Source organism: Pinus tabuliformis, chromosome 4_2 (assembly GCF_031772625.1).
Source record: "Pinus tabuliformis cultivar Carrire ecotype Pingquan chromosome 4_2, CPIR1, whole genome shotgun sequence".
Taxonomy (NCBI): Eukaryota; Viridiplantae; Streptophyta; class Pinopsida; order Pinales; family Pinaceae; genus Pinus; species Pinus tabuliformis.
In genome coordinates, this window is record NC_142304.1 from 919816608 (window position 1) to 919837129 (window position 20522).

Consider the following 20522-nt stretch of genomic DNA (forward strand, 5'->3'; position numbering starts at 1 on the left):
TGATGCTACCCCAAATCAACACTCCCTCTTAGCGAGCACTGTGCTCTAGCAATACTCATCACTGAGTATTACTCTGATCATCCGGCATCAGTACTTATGTTGATGCTAGGCCTTCCTGTCCAACATCCTTTGCACTTCTGCATCTTGTACTGTTGTCCATGGTTCTACCACTGCCACTGCTGCATCTGTACGACAACTCCCTCTGCACCCGTGCTGTTGTTGGTCCTTCCTCCCAGCACTGCATTTGCACTGCACCTCCTTTCATCATGTTGCATCGTGCTGCCCACTGTTGCACTGCAACTCAGTTATTGAGAAGTAAGTAACTGATCTCCCAACTGACCTCCCTGTTCGGCTAGAAGCACCCACTGATGCTGAAGCTCCCTCTGCTGCCGACACGTGCTCCCTCTCTCTGATCTCTGCGCTGCTGCAACAACTCCCTGCATCTCGCACCATTGCACACCTCTCTATGCCTTCCTGCACTGGTGCAACACTCCTGTGCCTCTTGCACTGTTGCAGCCTGCTAGCTCTGCGTTGTCTTGGGACTCCTGCATTGTAGCTCTCTTTATCGCTCCATCCGCATCCGTCTCTATCTGACTCAGCCAATCCTGCTACTACTTATCGAGGCTCCCGTAGCAAGGTCTAATCCAAGAGGCTGGGTACCTCAAGGATCCTGCCCCTCATCGCCTGTAGTCCATCTGACTACAACTCGATGTCTCCCCACTTCCGCTCAAGTGGCGCGTGTGCACTCATGGCATAGTCACCGTCTATCAAAACTTCCTTCTCTGCTCATGCTGGCGCTGCCTTAGTCTCGAAGGACTCTCCCTTACTCTTCTTCCTTGGGCACTGGGTCGCATAATGACCCATCTCCCCACAGTGGAAGCACTTGATCTTGGAGAGATATTTCTTCTTCTGCTTCTCCTGCTTTTCCTCAGATGCTAGGGCCACATGCTCCTCCTCCTGCTTGACGTTGATCCCTTTGCTGCTGCTACCTGTCTTCGACTGCTGTCTGATCTCTTCCTGGCGAACAACTGCCCACATATCGTCCCAAGGTAGGAGAGTCCCTCTGCTCAGGATACTTTGGACAAGCACTTCCTAATCTTCTGAGACAGCATTCAAGGCTGTCCTCACCATAAGCTCCTGATCCGGTGTCGCTCCTATAGTAGTCAACTAGTCTTGGATCTCATTCAGTCCTCCGAGGAAGGTGTCAATCGATTGACCCTTCTTCATCTGATACGACCTCATCTGGTTCTCGAGCAACATTCTTCTTTGCATAGAAGTATGCTGGTACGGGTTCTTGAGAGCCTCCCACATCTCAATTTCCATTTCCTTCTTGGCTATATGTGGTACCACATGATCCTTGACCCCGTCAAGGATAATGCACTTGGCCCTCGCCATCGCCTCTCCGTACTTGTCATTATCATTGGGGTCGACTGGGATAGCTATAACCTTCAAGGAAAAGTTCTTGACACGATTCCTGTCAAGCACTGATAAGATTCTGGCTTTACAGACTGCGAAGTTCGATGCTTCGTCCAGTCTATCCTGGTCTCTTTCCCCGTTTAGTGCCATGACGCTCCTCTACTTCCTTCTTGGAAGTTCTTTGTTCGACTCCTCTGAGTCTCTACTTCCCGTCTAGAAGTTCTCTTCTGGACCCCCTCTGAGTCCTAATTTCCCTCCTGGAAATCCTTCTGCTGCTTGTCGAGATGTCCCCTACTCTGATCGTCTTGTGCAATTGCATTGTTGATCCAGGTTCCTTGGCTAGAAACCATCAGTAACAACTCCTCTGGCCTTGCTCTGTCAGGTACTGTTCTGACTACAGTACCTCACCAGCTCCACTCTGCAATATTCCTGCAGCCTTCTAGACCCCAACAACTGCCTCTTTGAAAATTGCGTCAACCCCTCTCTGCCTCACGCTGGCTCTGCATTACCCCGGATGGATCTGTGTCAGCCCTGGGATGCCCCGCATCAGCCCTCTGGCCCTCTGCGTTAGTAACGCTGGCCTCTCTGAGGCTTTGCATAGTTTCCGGCTTCTTTTGCGTGCCTCTGGCTGGCTTTGCGTCACACTTCTTTGGCTTCTGTGCTACTAGAAACAGCTTCTGTCACCTTGGGACAGCTGTTTTTTGCTGCTATTGCTCCGCTCGGCTGATGTCTTTTAGTCCTCCTGTGATCTGCAATCACGCTCTGATACCATGTTGAAGTTTCTAAGTTTACTTAGTTTAGAAACCCTTCATGCACCTTTTCTGATTTATTCCTACCTACTTGTTATTTTTCTTTAACAATTTATTTACAAAGTAAATACTGAAAATAAACACCAATGCATGCTCAACATATTACAGATCAACAACTAAAAGAAACAAGAACAAACACACCACATGACACCATTATTTTTTGGACCAATGTCCCCGGAAAAACCCAATGTGGGAAAACCGGTGCAACTATCTGAGGGTTTTCTTATTAAGCAATATCAGAGTACAATCTGGGTGTCGAAACTGGCCTACCCAACAGAGAATTTCCTTAGCAGCTATACCTCACAGTTTGAGAGAAATCTCTTGGTTGAAACCCCGGAAAACCCTTCCGGCAGCTCCTCAGCACAAAGCTGCTCTGCAACCCTAGCGTCTGCCCAGACTGGATTGAGTCAGTCCCTCTCTATCTCACGTTGGCCTTGTGTCAGCCTTTCTTGGCCTTCGTTAGCCCCAGGAGGCCCTGCGTCAACTCTGGGAGCCTCTGCGTCAGCTGCGCTGGCCCCTTTGGTGCTCTGCGCAGCACTTGGTTGCCTCTGCGTGGCCTTACGTGAGCCCTTGCTGGCTCTGCGTCACCCTTCTTAGCTGTTGTGTTGCTCTCCCGACACAATCTCTGCCTTCTCTATTTCTCTGTACTCAATGCTCCTCAGTTGCTTTCCCGATCACTGATTCTACCTCTCTTAGCAAACCCCGCTCCAGGGAATAGAATGACTGATCACTCTGGTGTCTTCTTCAAGTGACCCTCAAGCCTCCTCTTATACTTTTCCTGTTGAGATATCAACGGCCGAGATTAAGTCCCTAATCAATGGCTAAGATTAGATCTGGCTTGATCCATGTCTTTTGGACCATTCTAACACAGATTCATATTAATACAAATTAATATTTTATTTTCCCTAAGTTTAGACTTAGGGACTCCATTAAAAATATTAATTATTTTAATATCTCCTGATCTGTTTAGAATCTGCTCAAATCCTTTCTGGGTATTGGAGATTTCATGTGCCCCGACCTCTCCACCAAATTTCGTGGCTAGAGCACATCCGATGCTACCCCAAATCAATAGGGAAGAGGGACCATGCAACCAAAATCGAGATTTCCCATGTTGTGCCAACCCTAAAGCTAATGGCCAATAAAAGAGATTCCACAGAACTAGGATACAAGGTTAACCACGAAATCGGGCAGTGGAGACAAAAGCACAGACCTATCCCACACTTTTCGCTGAATCCCCCTACCAATCCATGACCAAAAGTGCCCATGACAAATAAAGAAAATTACTCAACTATACTAATGAAAATTCATACCTTCGGGGTCAGGATGCCCACTTTCAAACATACACTCATAACAAGTGGGTGAGGGACCACATGGTTGGCTCAGGTGGTGGAGATAATGCCACATCGAGCTATTTGGTGGTTGCAAGGGGCTACTGGGTACCAGCTAAGGATCATCTAGGAGAAAAAAAATCTCCTATATATACTACTCACAGGTGGTGGGTAACAAAGTCAACAACTTTCCAGCATTTCAGGCATGCATCTACATAGTGGCACTGACCTTGGCCTATGCCAAGGGTTGGATTGGAGAGAGGTAATGAGTTGGTACACAGTTGATGGAGCAACATTCATAGCCGGAGCTATAGCACATTAAGAGCCATGGAGGATTGCTGCTTGTTCTTGGTGGCATTGGGATCCAAGAGGATTTGTTGATGACAAGTTTAATTAGAGATTGGTCTGGGATCCGGGCATTGAGGGGTCCATTCATGGTGGGTGGACATAAAGGCATAGCATCACACAATGGTTTGTATGGGATTTGGGCATTGGGTCTCAGTTGCATTGGGCCACCGGAATGGTCCACAAGTTTGGATTGCCTGAGGGCAAGCAATCTTGGAGTGGGAGGATTTGTGATGTTCCTTTTTATGGTGTTCCTTATGGCATGGTTAGGATGGACTTTCAGGGTTGGAGGCAGACAGGTCATAGGTGCAGGTTTATGTTATTAGCGGGCCCAAGGGATTTTGAAGATGTTTTATGGGGTCTAGAGGAATTCACTTACCATCTTCCACCATTAGGATTGATATAACACAACTTGCTTCTCTTCCATTGCATTCTGATAATTCCTATAAAACAGGGTTATTATTGGGCCTAAGGTGGCATTTAAAGAGGAATACTTAACATTAGTGTAATAGCTCGTTGGAACCGGAACGAGAAGGTCTACAAGATGGAATGGTAAGTAGGGATTTTCAGTGCCCTGAAGAGGCATGGTGGCCAATTTACCATTTTTCCACATTAAAAGGATATTTTAATTGAGGGAAATGTTCTCAATGATTAAAGTAATAATAAAATAGGAGCTTCTAGAGGGGTCCATCAGATCTATAAAAAGAGGAGGAGGCCATTAGAGGACATCTTGTATTGTTAATATTTTCTATTGATGAGGTTTGGAGAGCCTAGTTCTCAACTTCTCTAGCCCCGGGACAGAAACCCTCGGGTATGCTATTGAGTGTTGGACGAAAACCCAACTCTCCTTGAGGAGACTTCATCCAGGAGTTTCATAGAGCTTCAGGGATATTGGAGTGAGGATCATTCAGGTCCTCAATTGGTGCTTCATTGTCTTTTAGTTGATTCAGTGGCAACCGTTGTTGGAGGGAGAGTGCAGCTGTTGTGGAGTTTTGAGAGATCAGGATCAGCATATCAACAAAATATTTGGAGGTCCACTCAGCTATCATCTTTTCTATTTTGTCTCAGATATTTCCAGTTTTACTCTGCATGCTATATTATAATAAATGAAGCTGAGTCATTCCTTGTGCTGCATTTTCTGATGTTATTTGAGTTTCTGGGTTTACTTTTGCAAATTGTCAATGTCTTTTCCATGCTTGTATAATTTTTGGGTTCCTATTTACTAGTGCATTTTGGTGTAATTTTGTGAGTTTTTCGCGCATAAAATTTTAAGAAGAAAATTCTCAGAAAAATACCACAAAAATTCCGAAAGAGATATTATAGGGTTTTTATCTGTTGTAATGTGTGATTGATCTCTCTGTTACATTTATCCTGCATATTTAACTTTTAAGAGTTAAAATAAGAATGATTTTATTTTTCGACAATTCAAAATTTATTTGGAAAAATAAACAAATTGCTGGGAATAAAAAATGTTGTTAGATAATAAATCTGGGCTGGTATTAGGAGATTTAATACTTAGCTACTTTGTCCAATTAGTGGACTTAATTCGTTGCTAATTGGCTAATTATGAATCTTCATTTCATAAGTTATGGTTGTAAACTGTTCTTTGGATTTAGATTTAATGTGTTTGCAGTACTATTTGCTTGTTCCTTTTCTTCTTTCACATTAACATTTTATTGGAGAGTAGTCTTCCGCAGATCTGAGCATTTGTTATTGTTGAGATCTTTATTTTGTACATGAATTTCTGAAATTGGATTATTTTTGGCAAATTTTGTTCTCAAGTCGAACCTTTTTGATGTCTGGATGCAGCCCATTCCCATTTTTTTCTTGAGTTCTTTTCTTCCTTGAGAACATTAGTTAAGCACAATGAACTCTGATGCCAAATTAACTCTAATAAGGGTGATGCCAAATTAACTCTAAAATATCTCTTAACAGTTGTAGAAGCTCTGTTGGAGAATCCTCTGATCTCTTTTTTCCATTCTATTTTTGTAGGTGACTGCAGCTCTTGCACAGGCTGGCCTTGAATCTTCCAACTTGATTGTGGGGATTGACTTCACAAAGAGCAATGAGTGGACAGGTAGGTTTTATGACCCTTGATCCTGAAGTTTTTTATGTTATGATTTCTGTGAAAATTTAAAAGTTAAACAGCCAATCTACGCTTATTCCAATGTTGTCAGCTGTGTTTATTTGGGAACCTGAACTGTTTAGTATATTTTTTTTATTGTTCTGCAATCTTTTTCTCTCCAATTTAATTAAAATCAAATTTACCACTTCAAAATTTTGTTATTGATATTAGGTGCAAAGTCTTTTAACCGCCGAAGTTTGCACCACATTGGAGACACTCCAAACCCTTATGAACAAGCAATCTCAATAATTGGGCGGACCTTGTCTTCTTTCGATGAGGACAACTTGATCCCTTGTTTTGGTTTTGGGGATGGCAAGTTTTGGTCTCTATTTTGAATCTTTAATTGAAATTCTTGTTCCAATTTCGCTCAATTTTTTCTTCTTACATTGGTTAGTTTGAATTTTCAACATATGCAGCAATATGCTAGTTGTTAATAATGCATGGTTGTCTTGTTGCACAGTTTCAACACATGATCAAAATGTGTTTAGTTTCTATCCAGATAATAGGGTATGCAATGGATTTGAAGAAGCATTGAGATACTATAGGGAGATGGTTCCACATCTTCGATTGGCTGGTGAATGAAACGTTGACTTGCCACATGAATATCTGAAGATTGAGTGTTTTTTATCATATCAAAACTTTAAGCAGAGGAAGAATGGCTGTTGAATGGTTTAAAATGTAATTGATATGTATACATATTGAATATATCTCATGTTTTCTTATTCATTTCTTGTATGTTCTTTTCTTCTTAGGGCCAACATCTTTTGCTCCAATCATTGAAGCGGGAATTCGTATCGTGGAACAGAGTGGTGGGCAGTACCATGTTCTATTGATAATTGCAGACGGACAGGTTGCAGATCTTCTTTATATAGATTGGCTTTCAAGAACTGTTCATTGAGTCGAAGGAATTGTTTTATCTGTTGTCTGTTTATTGAAAATGTTTAGCGTTTTCTGAATATATATAATATATTCCTTACAGTGGGTGTTTACTGTTGTACACGTTGTTGTTGCATTTGTGCAGTGAGCGCGGTTTTCCTGAATTATGACAATGGCCTTTATGCTATATTGTTTTTGTCCTCATTTTGAAACTTAATGACAATCTTCATGTCCTCTTAGGCACATGCCCTTGTGGTCGTTATTGTTGTTTTGATTCTTATCATGAACTTTTGTGACTGGCCTTTGTTTATACTGTAAAGTTTTCCATTTCATCCTTGTTTTGGACCTAGATAAACTGAGAATATTCATGTCCTCTTATGTAGAAACTTTCTATGCTATTTACAGTATATACATCGACTGTGGTTGTGGTTGTTTGTAGACACTGTTGTTGCATTTGTGAATTGAGAGTGGTTTTCCTTAATTATGATGATGACTTTTCTTTATGCTGTAAGCTTTTTTCCTTGTTTTGGATGTGGACAAAAATTAGAGTCTTCAAGTTCTCTTAGGCACAGGCTTTCTGTACATGATCTCATTATAACATGGCTGATAATATTGTGTAGGTAACAAGAAGTGTGGACATTGACAATGGACAACTGAGTACACAAGAACAGAATACAGTCAATGCAATAGTGGAAGCCAGGTAATCATAAATTACAATAGAGTGGTATCGTTATTTAATTATGAAGCTTACAATATTTTAACATTGAATATATCATTTTTCGTGCAGTGAGTATCCACTATCAATTGTTTTAGTTGGAGTGGGAGATGGGCCTTGGGATATGATGCGGCAGTTTGATGATAATATTCCAGCTCGAGCATTTGACAACTTCCAGGTTTCTGTCAATCGGCTCTGCTTTTTAAATGAAAATGGGGAGAAATGATATGATTTAATTTTTACTTATTGTAATTTCATTTTGTCTAAAATATTTTGATTTTGGTTTTGCAGTTTGTGAACTTTACAGAGATTATGTCGAAGAATGTCCCTCAATCGAGGAAGGACACAGAGTTTGCTCTTGCGTCACTGATGGAAATACCTTCTCAGTACAAGGCCACCCTGGAACTTCAAATACTGGGGTAGCTTGGATTTCTTTTCCTTATTTTCACCATCTAAAATTATAAGAGTGAAACTTCTTTAGACAGAATATGCCGAGTCAATATTTTTCATATTGTCTGATTCCAAAATAAAGGTAGTTCTTGTTTGATCTTTATAAATAGTTATTGGAGTCTCTCTCTCGACTTCCACTATATTTTTTCTGTTAAGTCCAGAAAGGATGGATGGATTTTCGAACAAAACAGTACTTGCCCTGGTTCAGAGTGTCAAGAACACAACAATAAAAGATCTACGGTGATCTCTTCATCAAACCTTAATCCAATCATGCAGAAACCCTTTAGATTTATAACAGCATTATCAAGTTGTACCCCTGTCAGCAAGAGAAGAATACTTGAACAAAAAAAAGCCAGCAATACCCCAAGTGTAGTGAAATAGTGCAAGAGAGAGGAAAAATTACAAAAGTACCCTTCGGTGTTTATCACAGTTGATCCAGTGAAAAGAATATGTTTTACAGATGAGGAGTGTATGTGTATTTAAATTTTATACACATACTTCTAGGGTTGGGACTGTAAGCCCAAGAAGGTGACTAGGCTGACCTCATCATAAGTAGCCATTTCATCCAATGGAGAAGGGTGGGAAGGCATATATCCCTGCCATACTGTACAGCTATTTTGCGGGTTGTACTACTGAGCTGCTCATCTGATGGATTACTGGAAGAGGCAATTTGTATGGAAATGAAGAATGTAACCACTGATCTGCTCAACTGTTGGAAAACATTGTCACTTATCTGCTCATCCAATGCAGTAGAGTGGGAATACATATCCTTGCCATATTTGATATCTCTAATCTAATGGGAGAATGGTACTGCTAAGTTGTCCATTTGAAGAGCTGTTGAAAGAGACACCCTGTCTAAGAATGAGAAATGTAGCTTCTGATTGGCTCATTTGAAACAAGTACCATTGACCTGCTCATCCAATGGAGGAGGGTGGGAAGATATATCTCTGGCATACTGAGCATCTGTCGGGAGAGTGGTATTGAACTATCCATTTGAAGAGGTATCAAAAGACACATCCTATATGTTAATGTTGAATGCACTCAATGATTGTCTCATCTACTAGTAACAACTATAATGAACCTGCTCATTGAATGGAGGGGGGTGAGAAGATATATCCCTACCATATTTCACATCTATTGGGAGAGTGGCATTGAGTTGTCCATTTGAAAAGGCATCAAAGGAAACATCCTGTAATAGGAATGAGATAGGAGTGCCTACCTTACATAAGATCAGCTATTGCTGAAGTGAAAGTGAGAAGATGATCCAACCTATGTATTTGAAAGAGGTTGAATACAACCAAGCATGCTCAAATACAACAAGAGTGTGGGTTTATGGATACCGTCAAAGGTGTACCTAAAATAATGAAGCTTAGAAGGAAGCTTGACTATAAGATGATGTGGATTTCTAAATACCTAAATCAAACACAAGCATGGTCTGTTGTAGTCAAAAAGAAGTGAGAGGGTTAATGAATACCTATCTAAACATAAGGTTGGCTTTGGAGGCCAGGAAGAGAAAGCATTAGATTAGACCTCCCCCCCTTAATGCTGAGCATGGTCCATTTGAACTTTGAAGATAGAACCTCTCCAAAACCCTTAATATTGAGCATGGTCCATTTGAACTTTGAAAATAGAACCTCTCCAAAACACCATAGTACCAATGCCAAGATTGTTCCATAATTGGGAAAAGGGGGTCTTTGGTTAAATATCTAATAAAAGGAGCCATTGAATTGTGATGCATATAGGATATACCAGAAGGATAAATATTATAATGCAGAAAAATAAGATCTATAAACTCAAGTTGAAAATCCTTAGGAGAGTACAAAGGGATAGATCTTGTGGACCTATGACTGAAAATTATGTTAGCAACATCGTTTAGAAGATTTATGTTGCAAATTGTTAATTTTGCAAGTTCATCAATCCTTAGAAGACAAACAATGCAAGACTTGGAGATAAGGCTCTCCGTGTGACATACTTTGCTTATAGAAAGCTCCTAAATCAGATTTGTTCAAGAGTAAATAGCCCCATTGTTGGAAAATGTAATAGGTTCGGTCTTCATTTAATGTATTTGAGTCATCATGAAATGTACTTGTCAAAAGAGTAAAGAAAATAATTTTTATTATTGTAACAATGACTTATTAAAGCACGGGCTTCATTCTTGGGTCAACATTATATTAGTCAAAGTCCTCATTGTAGACTCCTAGGATTAATATTGAGTTTATAGAGTCATTGTATATTCAAAGAGACCCTTCTTGGGCGTTTGAATCATGTAAAAAGGTTTAGTATTGAGTCAAATATAATTTATGTATCCTCCACACCAAGTCGGCCTAGAAGAGAACAAGTCGGCCTAAGGACACCGATTCGACCTCCCTTGAAGCCTATAAATAGAAGCAAGTTGAATTCATTTTGGAGCATCTCATCTCAAGCTAGTTCGATATCTCTAAGGAAGTTGGAGAAGTGAAAAGTGGGTCTAAGGAAGCTAAAGGAAGTGTGAGTTGGGTGGCCTAAAGAGAACAAGAAAATCAAACTTTTGGTGCCTCTCTCTCTGTTTTGTGCCCTAGTTTGGGAGATCAAAGTCTTCCAAGTTTTCACTTCTGCCTGATGCCGGAAGCTGCTACATAGTCGAAGTTGCTGGAAAGAGGTCAAAGATCTGGGAGGCTGACTTGGTGTGGAGGGAAGGTTTGGTCTTTGTCTAGGGTGAAGAGTCTCAAAGAATGCTATTGATAAGAAGATAATTTTTGACTGGGTTTTCCCCTCGAGGGGGGTTTTGCCCTGACATAGTGCCTGCATCTTATGTCTATTGTTTTGTGATCTTCATACACACATAATATGGTAATTGCTTGATGAAATATAAGATAATAAAGAAGTAAAAGAAGCCAACATAACTCACAAATAATTATCAAGTAAGGAGAATCAAACCCTAATCTATTTGCAGTGATTCTCCAACATGGTATCAGAGCTAAGGTCAGGAAAAAATGAAGATCACTTTGTTGGCATAGATTCTCCCTCTTTGATGAACTACATAAGAATGGGTATCAACGCTGTTGGAAGTGTGAAAATTTGGATGCCCAAATTTCTACTGTAGCAACTAATTAAGTTTCTTCTACTTGTTAATTTCTCAATCAAGTTACTTACTATTTCCTACAGTAAATATTGAAACTAATACACTGCAGTCTACACCATTTAAATTATAAGCAGAAACAAGAAACTGAATAGGAAAAAGATACAACACATCTACACAGTTATTTTTGGACAAATGTCCCCGGAAAAACTCAGTGTAAGAAAACCGGTGCAACAACTAAGGGTTATATTATTATGCAGTAGTAATTTTTGAATACAATCTCTGGATGCCTTCCTAGCAATCTAGTTACATAGAATATCATTGACAAAGAGATTTGTGAGATTACCTCACACTATCACTGGAAGTCCTGGCTGATCCAACACTTGAATGAACAACTCCTAGCTGCCTCTGCGTTGCCTCTGTGTCAATCTAACGTCACATTGTCTAGGAATTGTGTCACTCTTCCTGGCTGATCGATTTACCTCTGAGATTCTGAGTTTTGCTCTCCTAGTCTCACACCCCGGCTTCCAGCTACAGAAATCGAACCCTCCAACAAATTTCAGACTCCCTCAAGGCCTCTGCGCTGCCTTTGCATCAGCCTATGTTGCCTTTGCGTGGCCCTGCGTCAGCCTCTTTGGCTCTGCGTTGCCTCTACTAGATCCTCTCTCTCTTCTCTACTGAGCATTCTCTGACCGGGAAAGATCTTCCTTCGGATACTATCTCTGCCCCTCTCTGCTAAAGATCATTATCAAAAATCTATTCGGCAGCTACTCTGCTTCAGAAAATCAAACTTTTGATCTTCTCTGTGTGTGTTCTCCAAGTGCCCCTCAAGCCTCTTCTTATATCTTTCTGTTGGACAACTAACGACTCAGATTAACTTCTAATCAATGGCTTAGATCATTTTGGCTTGATCCTCGTCTTTTCTAGAAGTTACATCCGTAGTTAGATTTATACCCTTTAATTATTTTAATTTCCTAAGTTTAGACTTAGGGTCCCATTAAAAATAATTAATTATTTTAATAAAATTGTTTCCGAGTGGAATTTTCCAAAACGATTTGTGGGTATTGGAGAATGCATGTGCCTAAGCCTCCTTGCAAATTTTGAGACTTAGAGCACATCTAATGCTACCATAAATCAATATTCCCTCTTAGCAAGGAACGTGCTCTAGCAATGCACCCTGCTGAAGCATCACTTTGTTCTGTAACATCTCCTTCTACGCTGCTGATGTCTAACATAATGTCCACCAACTATTGTGCAAATGTTGCATTTGTAAAGCTGCAGACCCTGCCACTGTTAACACTGCATCCGTACTGCAAATTCTGCTTTCGTGCTGCTGCTGGCTTTGCCACTGCCAATTATTGCATATGCACTAAAATCTTCTTCAACTATTGCTGCTACTGCATCTGCAACGAAAAAGCATCCCAAATTATTGAACTAGTGTTCAGTATGATGCATCTTGTTGCTGGAGTTCTAACTGCTGCTAATCTCTACGCTGACCCTCTGAAGCCTCTGCGTTGCTGCTGACCTCTGCTTTGTGCCAACTGCACTGCTGTTAACTCTGCTTTGTGTTGCTCAGTCTCTGGCACTCCTAGCCACTGCAACTGTCACTTCGGCACTACTCTGCACCAACTAACACCGGTCCATCCTGTTACTCCTGATCTGGGCTCGCGTAACAAGGAATTGATCCGAGAGGTGGACTTCTCAAGGATCTTGCCCATTTGTAGTCCTTTTGAACTACAACTCTAAATCACTCCACCTCACTCTTGGAGATGCCTGGGCCGTCATGGAAAACTCCTCCTCGATCTTTGCGGCTGCAACCTCCGATCATGCTTCTCATCTTTGTTCTTCTTCCTGAGAGGACACTATGTTGCGTAGTGACCGAATTCACCACATCTTTGAAACATATTTCTTCTTCTTCCATTGCTCTTGCTGCCCCTTGGATGCGAGGGTTGCATTTTCTTCCTCCTCCTTGGGCTTGGATCCACTGCTACTGCTTTCGTCAAGTTTACACTTAACCAAGTCCCTCCTCAACTCCTCTTGCTTAAGAGCTGCACACATTTCATCCCAGTTTGGCAAAGTCGCCTTGCCCAGGATGCTCTAGACAAAGACTTGCCACTCCTCAGATACTTAATTTAGGGTCAGTTTTACCATCTCAGAACCTTGAGGTGTTGACCCCACAACTGCCAACTCATCTCGGGTCTCCTGAAGATTTGCAAGGAACAGATCAATGTGTTCCCCCTTCTGCATCTACATAGACCTCATATTCTGCTCCAAGTACATCTTCCCTTGCTCAGAAGATCCTTGATATAGCGTTGAAAAAGCATCCCACATCTCCTTGGCAGTGTTTATGCTAGCGATGTGACAGACTATATGATCCTTTACTTCGTCGAGGATCATTTCTTTGTCTTCGCCATTTCTCCCTTGTACTTCTTAAGTGGATATGGATCCGCGGGCTTAGCTAACACATTGTCGATGTAGACTTTGAGAAAATGCTCACCCAGAAGTCATAACATCCTTGCCTTCTAGATCACATAGTTGGATGTGCCATCCAACCTATCCTGATCTCTCAGTCCATTGGATGCCATCTCTGCTAATCGAAAGTCGAATGATGTTGATTTGGGGTAGCATCGAATGTGCTCCAGCCACGAAATTTGGTGGAGAGGTTGGGGCACATGAGATCTCCAATACCTAGAAAGGGTTTGGGTAGATTCTAAACAAATCAGGAGATATTAAAATAATTAATATTTTTAATGGAGTCCCTAAGTCTAAACTTAGGGAAAATAAAATATTAATGTGTATTAATATGAATCTGTGTTAGAATGGTCCAAAAGACATGGATCAAGCAAGATCTAATCTTAGCCGTTGATTAGGGAATTAATCTCAGTTGTTGAGATGTCAACAAGAAAAGTATAAGAGGAGGCTTGAGGGTCATTTCGAGAGTGCACTAGATGATCAATTATTCTATTCTCTAGAGTGGGGTTTGCTAAGAGAGATAGAATCAGTTTGGTGGGGAGAGCAACGGAGGGGCATTTAGTACAAAGAAACAGAGAAGGCAGAGATTGTGCTGGGAGAGAAATGCAACAACTAAGGAGGGTGACGCAGAGCAAGCAAGGGCTCATGCAGGGCCACGCAAAGGCGACCAAGTGCTGCGCAGAGCACCAGAGGGGCCAGCGCAACTGACGTAGAGGCTCCCAGAGCTGACGCAGGGCCTCCTGGGGCTGATGCAGGCCTAGAAAGGCTGATGCAGGGCCAACGTGAGACAGAGAGGGGCTGACACAGTCCAGTTTGGGCAGACGCTGGGGTTGCAGAGTAGTTTTGTGTTGAGGAGCTGCTGGAAGGGTTTTTCGGGGTTTCAGCCAGGAGATTTCTCTCAAACTGTGAGGTATAGCTGCTAAGGAAATTCTCTGTTGGGTAGGCCAGTTTCGGCACCCAGATTGTACTCTGATATTGCTTAATAAGAAAACCCTCAGATAGCTGCACTGGTTTTCCCACATTGGGTTTTTCCGGGGACATTGGTCCAAAAATAATGGTGTCATGTGGTGTGTTTGTTCTTGTTTCTTTTAGTTGCTGATCTGTAATATGTTGAGCATGCACTGGTGTTTATTTTCAGTATTTACTTTGTAAATAACTTGTTAAAGAAAAATAACAAGTAGGTAGGAATAAATCAAAAAAAGTGCATGAAGGGTTTCTAAACTAAGTAAACTTAGAAACTTCAACATGGTATCAGAGGGTGATTGTAGATCACAGGAGGACTAAAAGACATCGGCCGAGTGGAGCAATAACAGCAGAATACAGCTGTCTCGAGGTGACAAAAGCTATTTCTAGTAGCGCAGAGGCCAAGAAGTGTGACGCAGAGCCAGCCAGAGCCACACAAAAGAAGCCGGGAGCTACGCAGAGCCTCAGGGAAGCCAACATTGCTGACACAGAGGGCTAGAGGGCTGACGCAGACCCATCTGGGGTGACGCAGAGCTAGCGTGAGGTAGAGAGGCAGTTGCTAGAGTCCAGAAGGTTGTAGAAATATTGCAGGGTGGCGTTGGTTAGGTACTGTAGTCTGAATAGTACCTGACAGAGCAGGGCCAGAGGAGTTGTTACCGAGGGTTTCTAGCCGAGGAACCTAGATCAGCAGTGCAGTTGCACAAGACGATTAGAGTAGGGGGCATTTCGACAAGCGGCAGAAGGATTTCCATGAGGGAAATCAGGACTCAGAGGGAGTCCAGAAGAGAACTTCCAAATGGGAAGTCGAGATTCAGAGGAGTTGAACATAGAACTTCCAGGAGGGAAGTAGAGGAGTGTCATGGCACTACACAGGGTAAGGGACCAGGATAGACTGGACGGAGCATCGAACTTCGCAGTCTGGAAAGCCAGAATCTTATCAGTGCTTGACAAAAATCGTGTCAAGAACTTCGCCTTGAAGACAATAGCTATCCCAGTCGACCCAAATAATAATGACAAGTACAAAGAGGCGATGGCGAGGGCCAAGTGCATTATCCTTGACGGGGTCAAGGATCATGTGGTACCACATATAGCCATGAAGGAAACAATAGTTGAGATGTGGGAGGCTCTCAAGAACCTGTACCAACATACTTCTGTGCAGAGAAGAATGTTGCTCGAGAACCAGATGAGGTCGTATCAGATGAAGAAGGGTCAATCGATTGACACCTTCCTCGGAGGACTGAATGAGATCCGAGACCAGTTGACTGCTATAGGAGCGACACCGAATCAAGAGCTTATGGTGAGGACAACCCTGAATGTTGTCTTCGAAGATTGGGAAGTGTTTGTCTAGAGTATCTTGGGCAGAGAGACTCTCCCACCTTGGGACGAGATGTGGGCAACTCTTCGCCAGGAAGAGATCAGACGGCAGTCGAAGACAGGTAGCAGCAGGAAAGGGATCAAGGTCAAGAAGGAGGAAGAGGATGTGGCCCTAGCATATGAGGGAAAGCAGGAGAAGCGGAAGAAGAAAGATCTCTCCAAGATCAAGTTCTTCCAATGTGGGGAGCTGGGTCATTATGTGACCTAGTGCCTAAGGAAGAAGAGTAAGGGAGAGTCTTTTGAGACTAAGGCAGCGCCAGCACGGGCAGAGAAGGAAGTTTTGATAGATGATGACTGTGCCATGAGTGCACACGCACCACTTGAGCAGAAGTGGGGAGACATCGAGCTGTAGTCAGGTGGATTACAAGCGATGAGGGGCAGGATCCTTGAGGTACCCAGCCTCTTGGATTAGACCTTGCTAAGGGAGCCTTGATGAGGAGTAGTAGGATTGGCTGAGTCGGGTAGAGAGGGATGTGGATGGAGTGGCAGAGAGACCTACAGTGCAGGAGTCCCAGGACAGCGCAGAGCTAGCAGGTTGCAGCAGTGCGAGAGGCACAGGAGTGTTGCACCAGTGCAGGAAGGCATAGAGAGGTGTGTAACGGTGCGACATGCAGAGAGTTGTTGCAGCAGCGTAGAGGTCAGAGAAAGGGAGCACTTGTCAGCGATAGAGGGAGCTTCAGCATCAGTGGGTGTTTCTAGCCGAACAGGGAGTTCAGTTGGGAGATCAGTTACTTACTTCTCAGTAATTGAGTTGCAGTGTAGCAGTGGGCAGCACGATGCAACATGATGAGAGGACCTGTAGTGGAGATGCAGTGCTGGGAGGAAGGACCAACAACAACACGAATGTAGATGGAGCCTTCGTACAGATGTAGCAGTGGTAGTGGCAGAACCATGGGTAGCAGTACAGGATGCAGTAGTGTAGAGGATGTTGGGCAGGAAGGCCTAGCATCAGCACAGGTATCGATGCTGGATGATCAGAGTAACACTCAGTGAGGAGTATTGCAAGAGCACAGTCCTCGCTAAGAGGGAGTGTTGATTTGGGGTAGCATTGGATGTGCTCCAACCACGAAATTTGGTGGAAAGGTTAGGACACATGAGATCTCCAATACCCAGAAAAGGTTTGGGCAGATTCTAAACAGATCATGAGATATTAAAATAATTAATATTTTTAATGGAGTCACTAAGTCTAAACTTAGGGAAAATAAAATATTAATGTGTATTAATATGAATATGTGTTAGAATGGTCCAAAAGACATGGATCAAGCAAGATCTAATCTTAGCCGTTGATTAGGGACTTAATCTCGGCCGTTGAGGTGTCAACGGGAAAAGTATAAGAGGAGGCTTGAGGGTCACTTGGAGAGTACACTAGAAGATCAGTTATTCTATTCTCTAGAGCAGGTTTTGCTAAGAGAGATAGAATCAGTGATTAGGAGAGCAGCTGAGGGGCATTGAGTACAAAGAAAAAAAGAAGGCAGAGATTGTGTTGGAGAGCAGCGCAATAGCCAAGGAGGGTGACGCAAAGCAAGCAAGGGCTCACGCAGGGCCACACAGAGGCAGCCAAGTGTTGTGTAGAGCACCAGAGGGGCCAGCGCAGTTGATGCAGAGGCTCCCAGAGTTGACGTAGGGCCTCCTAGGGCTGACACAGGCCTAGAAAGGCTGATGCAGGGCCAGCGTGAGACAAAGAGGGGCTGACGCAGTCCAGTTTGGGCAGACGCTGGGGTTGCAGAGCAGTTTTGTGCTGAGTAGCTGCTGGAAGGGTTTTCCGGGGCTTCAGCTTGGAGATTTCTCTCAAACTGTGAGGTATAGCTGCTAAGGAAATTATTTGTTGGGTAGGCCAGTTTCGGCACCCAGATTGTACTCTGATATTACTTAATAAGAAAACCCTCAGATAGCTGCACCGGTTTTCCCACATTGGGTTTTTCCAGGGACATTGGTCCAAAAATAATGGTGTCATGTGGTGTGTTTGTTCTTGTTTCTTTTAGTTGTTGACCTATAATATGTTGAGCATGCACTGGTGTTTATTTTTAGAGTTTACTTTGTAAATAACTTGTTAAAGAAAAATAACAAGTAGGTAGGAATAAATCAGAAAAAGTGCATGAAGGGTTTCTAAACTAAGTAAACTAACTAAACTTAGAAACTTCAACAAATGACCTCCTCTCTCTTGCTGCTGCTCAGAAAATGAGAATTCAAATTCCCTGGCTAGGAATTCTCTGAGGAAGAAATTCCCTCAAGTGTCTCTTCTTCCTTCTTACGTCTTTCTGCCCAACAATTGCTTGCTGAAAGTTGTGTCACACCAAGAACCCCTCTTCGCTGAGGCTTTTGCTCCGCTGCTCCCTTTGCCACTGATAGATTTCGATTTGGAAATCCTATCTCTCTGTCGACTCACTCAGAGAGAGATTTACCACGAAAATCTTCCCCTCTTGGCCTGAACTGCACAAACCCTTTGGGGCTTCGAATTGCTGCCTCTGCATGAATTTTCAACTCCCTTCTTCCTTCAATGCTAGGCTATTCCGAAACTGTTCTCCTGTTTCACCTGCACCTTTGATACCATGTGAAAATTTGGATGCCCAAATTTCTACTATAGCTATTGATTAGTTTCTCCTACTTGTTAATTTTTGAATCAAGTTACTTACTGTTTCCTACAGTAGATATTGAAACTAATACACTACAGTCTACACCATTTAAATTATAAGCAGAATCAAGACACTGAACAGCGAAGAGCTACAACCTATGTTGCACGAAACTTCTAGAAACCCGACGTTTCGGTCCGTACCCATACCCGAAACTTTGAAACTTGGCCGAAACTCGACCATCATGTAATCATCTACGAGAGTTAATATAGACTTGTTTTTCCTTCTAAATTGTGATCTATGGGTATTATTCCCTATTTTCTTGCAAGATAATGTGGAATTCACTTATTTATTTATATATATTTTTTATATATACATGTAGGACGTTTCGGCCAACGTTTCCATTTTTGGGAGGTGACATTTCTAAACGTACTCGTTTTGGAAACTCTGAAACGTTTCAACTTTCAGCGCTTTGTGCAATTTAGGATACAACACATCTACATAGTGATTTTTGGACAAATGTCCTCGGAAAAACTTAGTGTGGGAAAACTGGTGCAACAACCAAGTGTTTTATTATGATGCTGTAGTAATTTCTGAATACAATCTCTGGATGCCTTCCTGGCAATCCAGTTACAAATAATATCACTGACAGAGAGATTTGTGAGATTACCTCATACTCTCACTGGAAGTCCTCGCTGATCCAACCCTTGAATGAACAACCCTTGGCTGCCTTTGCGCAGTGTCTACGTCAGCCCAACGTCACACTGTCTAGGAACTGCGTCACTCTTCCCAGGCAATCGATTTGCCTCTGAGAATATGACTTTTGCTCTCCTAGTCTCACACTTCGGCTTCCAGTTACAGAAATCAAACCCTCTAGCAAATTTTAGACTCCCTCAAGGCTTTTGCGTTGCCTTTGCGTCAGCCTATGCTGCCTCTGCGTGGCCTTGCGTTAACCTCTCTGGCTCTACACTGTCTCCACTGGATATCTCTCTTTCTTCTTTGTTGAGTATTCTCCGACTGGGAAAGATCTCCCTTCGGATACTATCCCTGCCCCTCTCTGCTAAAGATCACTATCGAAAATTTTTCCGGCAGCTGCTCTGCTTTAAAAAATCGAACTTCTGATCTTCTCTTTGTGTGTTCTCCAAGTGCCCCTCAAGCCTCTTCTTATATCTCTCTGTTGGACAACCAATGACCCACATTAACTTTTAATCAATGACTTAGATCATTTTGGCTTGATCCTCATCTTCTTCTAGAAGTTACACCCACAGTTAGATTAATACCCTTTAATTATTTTAATTTCCTAAGTTTACACTTAGGGTTCTGTTGACCACTGGAGTGACAACTGATGATTATATGAACACTCCACGCCCAAGGATGATCCAGAGGACACTTGTACCATTAGATATCATCAGTCAACAGAGTTTTTTAACTCTACTTCTATTTTCTTATCATCTTTCTTGTACCCAGATTCCACACCCTGCGGGGAATTGTAATAAGTGTGTTAAACACATACATGGCAGCAACAAAATATTAAAGATAAGCATGAGAGTATATCTATTATTAACAAATGATATACATTTATAGTACATTCATATGACCTTTGGTTTCGTATTCCAAGGTCTCTTGGACTTCCTTAGACTATTCAGCTTCCACACCAACCCTTAGAGGATTAGGTGTCCAACATTCCCCCCCTTAATCCGAAGGGTTATGTATGAGTCCAAGAAGAGAGTTGTAATACAAAACGTGCAAAAATGCATGGCAACACTAGGCTGAATGTGCTCTCTGAAATGTTGGTATAAGGGAGGTGGTTTAAGGATGACCACCAACACTGGAATGCTTAGTGTAGTTCCCAGAACTCTTCCAAGTCTGGCATGAAGCTCAGGTCTTCTACTAGAGGAAGTGCTCTTGATGTTTTGAAGAGGGAAACCTTCAACCATGAAAGGGAGGTCTCACCCCGCATAAAAGGGAGAACCTCAACCTGAAAAGGAAGTTCTCAACTTGTGATGATTTAAGGATGACCA

General features: G+C 42.4%; 1 protein-coding gene across 2 annotated transcripts in view; it reads left to right on the top strand.

The window, feature by feature from the left end:
• LOC149172672 (E3 ubiquitin-protein ligase RGLG5-like) overlaps positions 1-20522 on the top strand; it is a 250599-nt gene that overhangs the window by 176484 nt on the left and 53593 nt on the right. For both annotated transcript variants that reach the window (XM_089424403.1, XM_089424402.1), the window contains 7 exons: positions 5891-5975; positions 6195-6335; positions 6484-6597; positions 6776-6873; positions 7520-7599; positions 7687-7792; positions 7906-8033. In XM_089424403.1, the coding sequence (XP_089280529.1) occupies positions 5891-5975; positions 6195-6335; positions 6484-6597; positions 6776-6873; positions 7520-7599; positions 7687-7792; positions 7906-8033 (752 nt within the window). The remainder of the gene's footprint in view (positions 1-5890; positions 5976-6194; positions 6336-6483; positions 6598-6775; positions 6874-7519; positions 7600-7686; positions 7793-7905; positions 8034-20522) is intronic.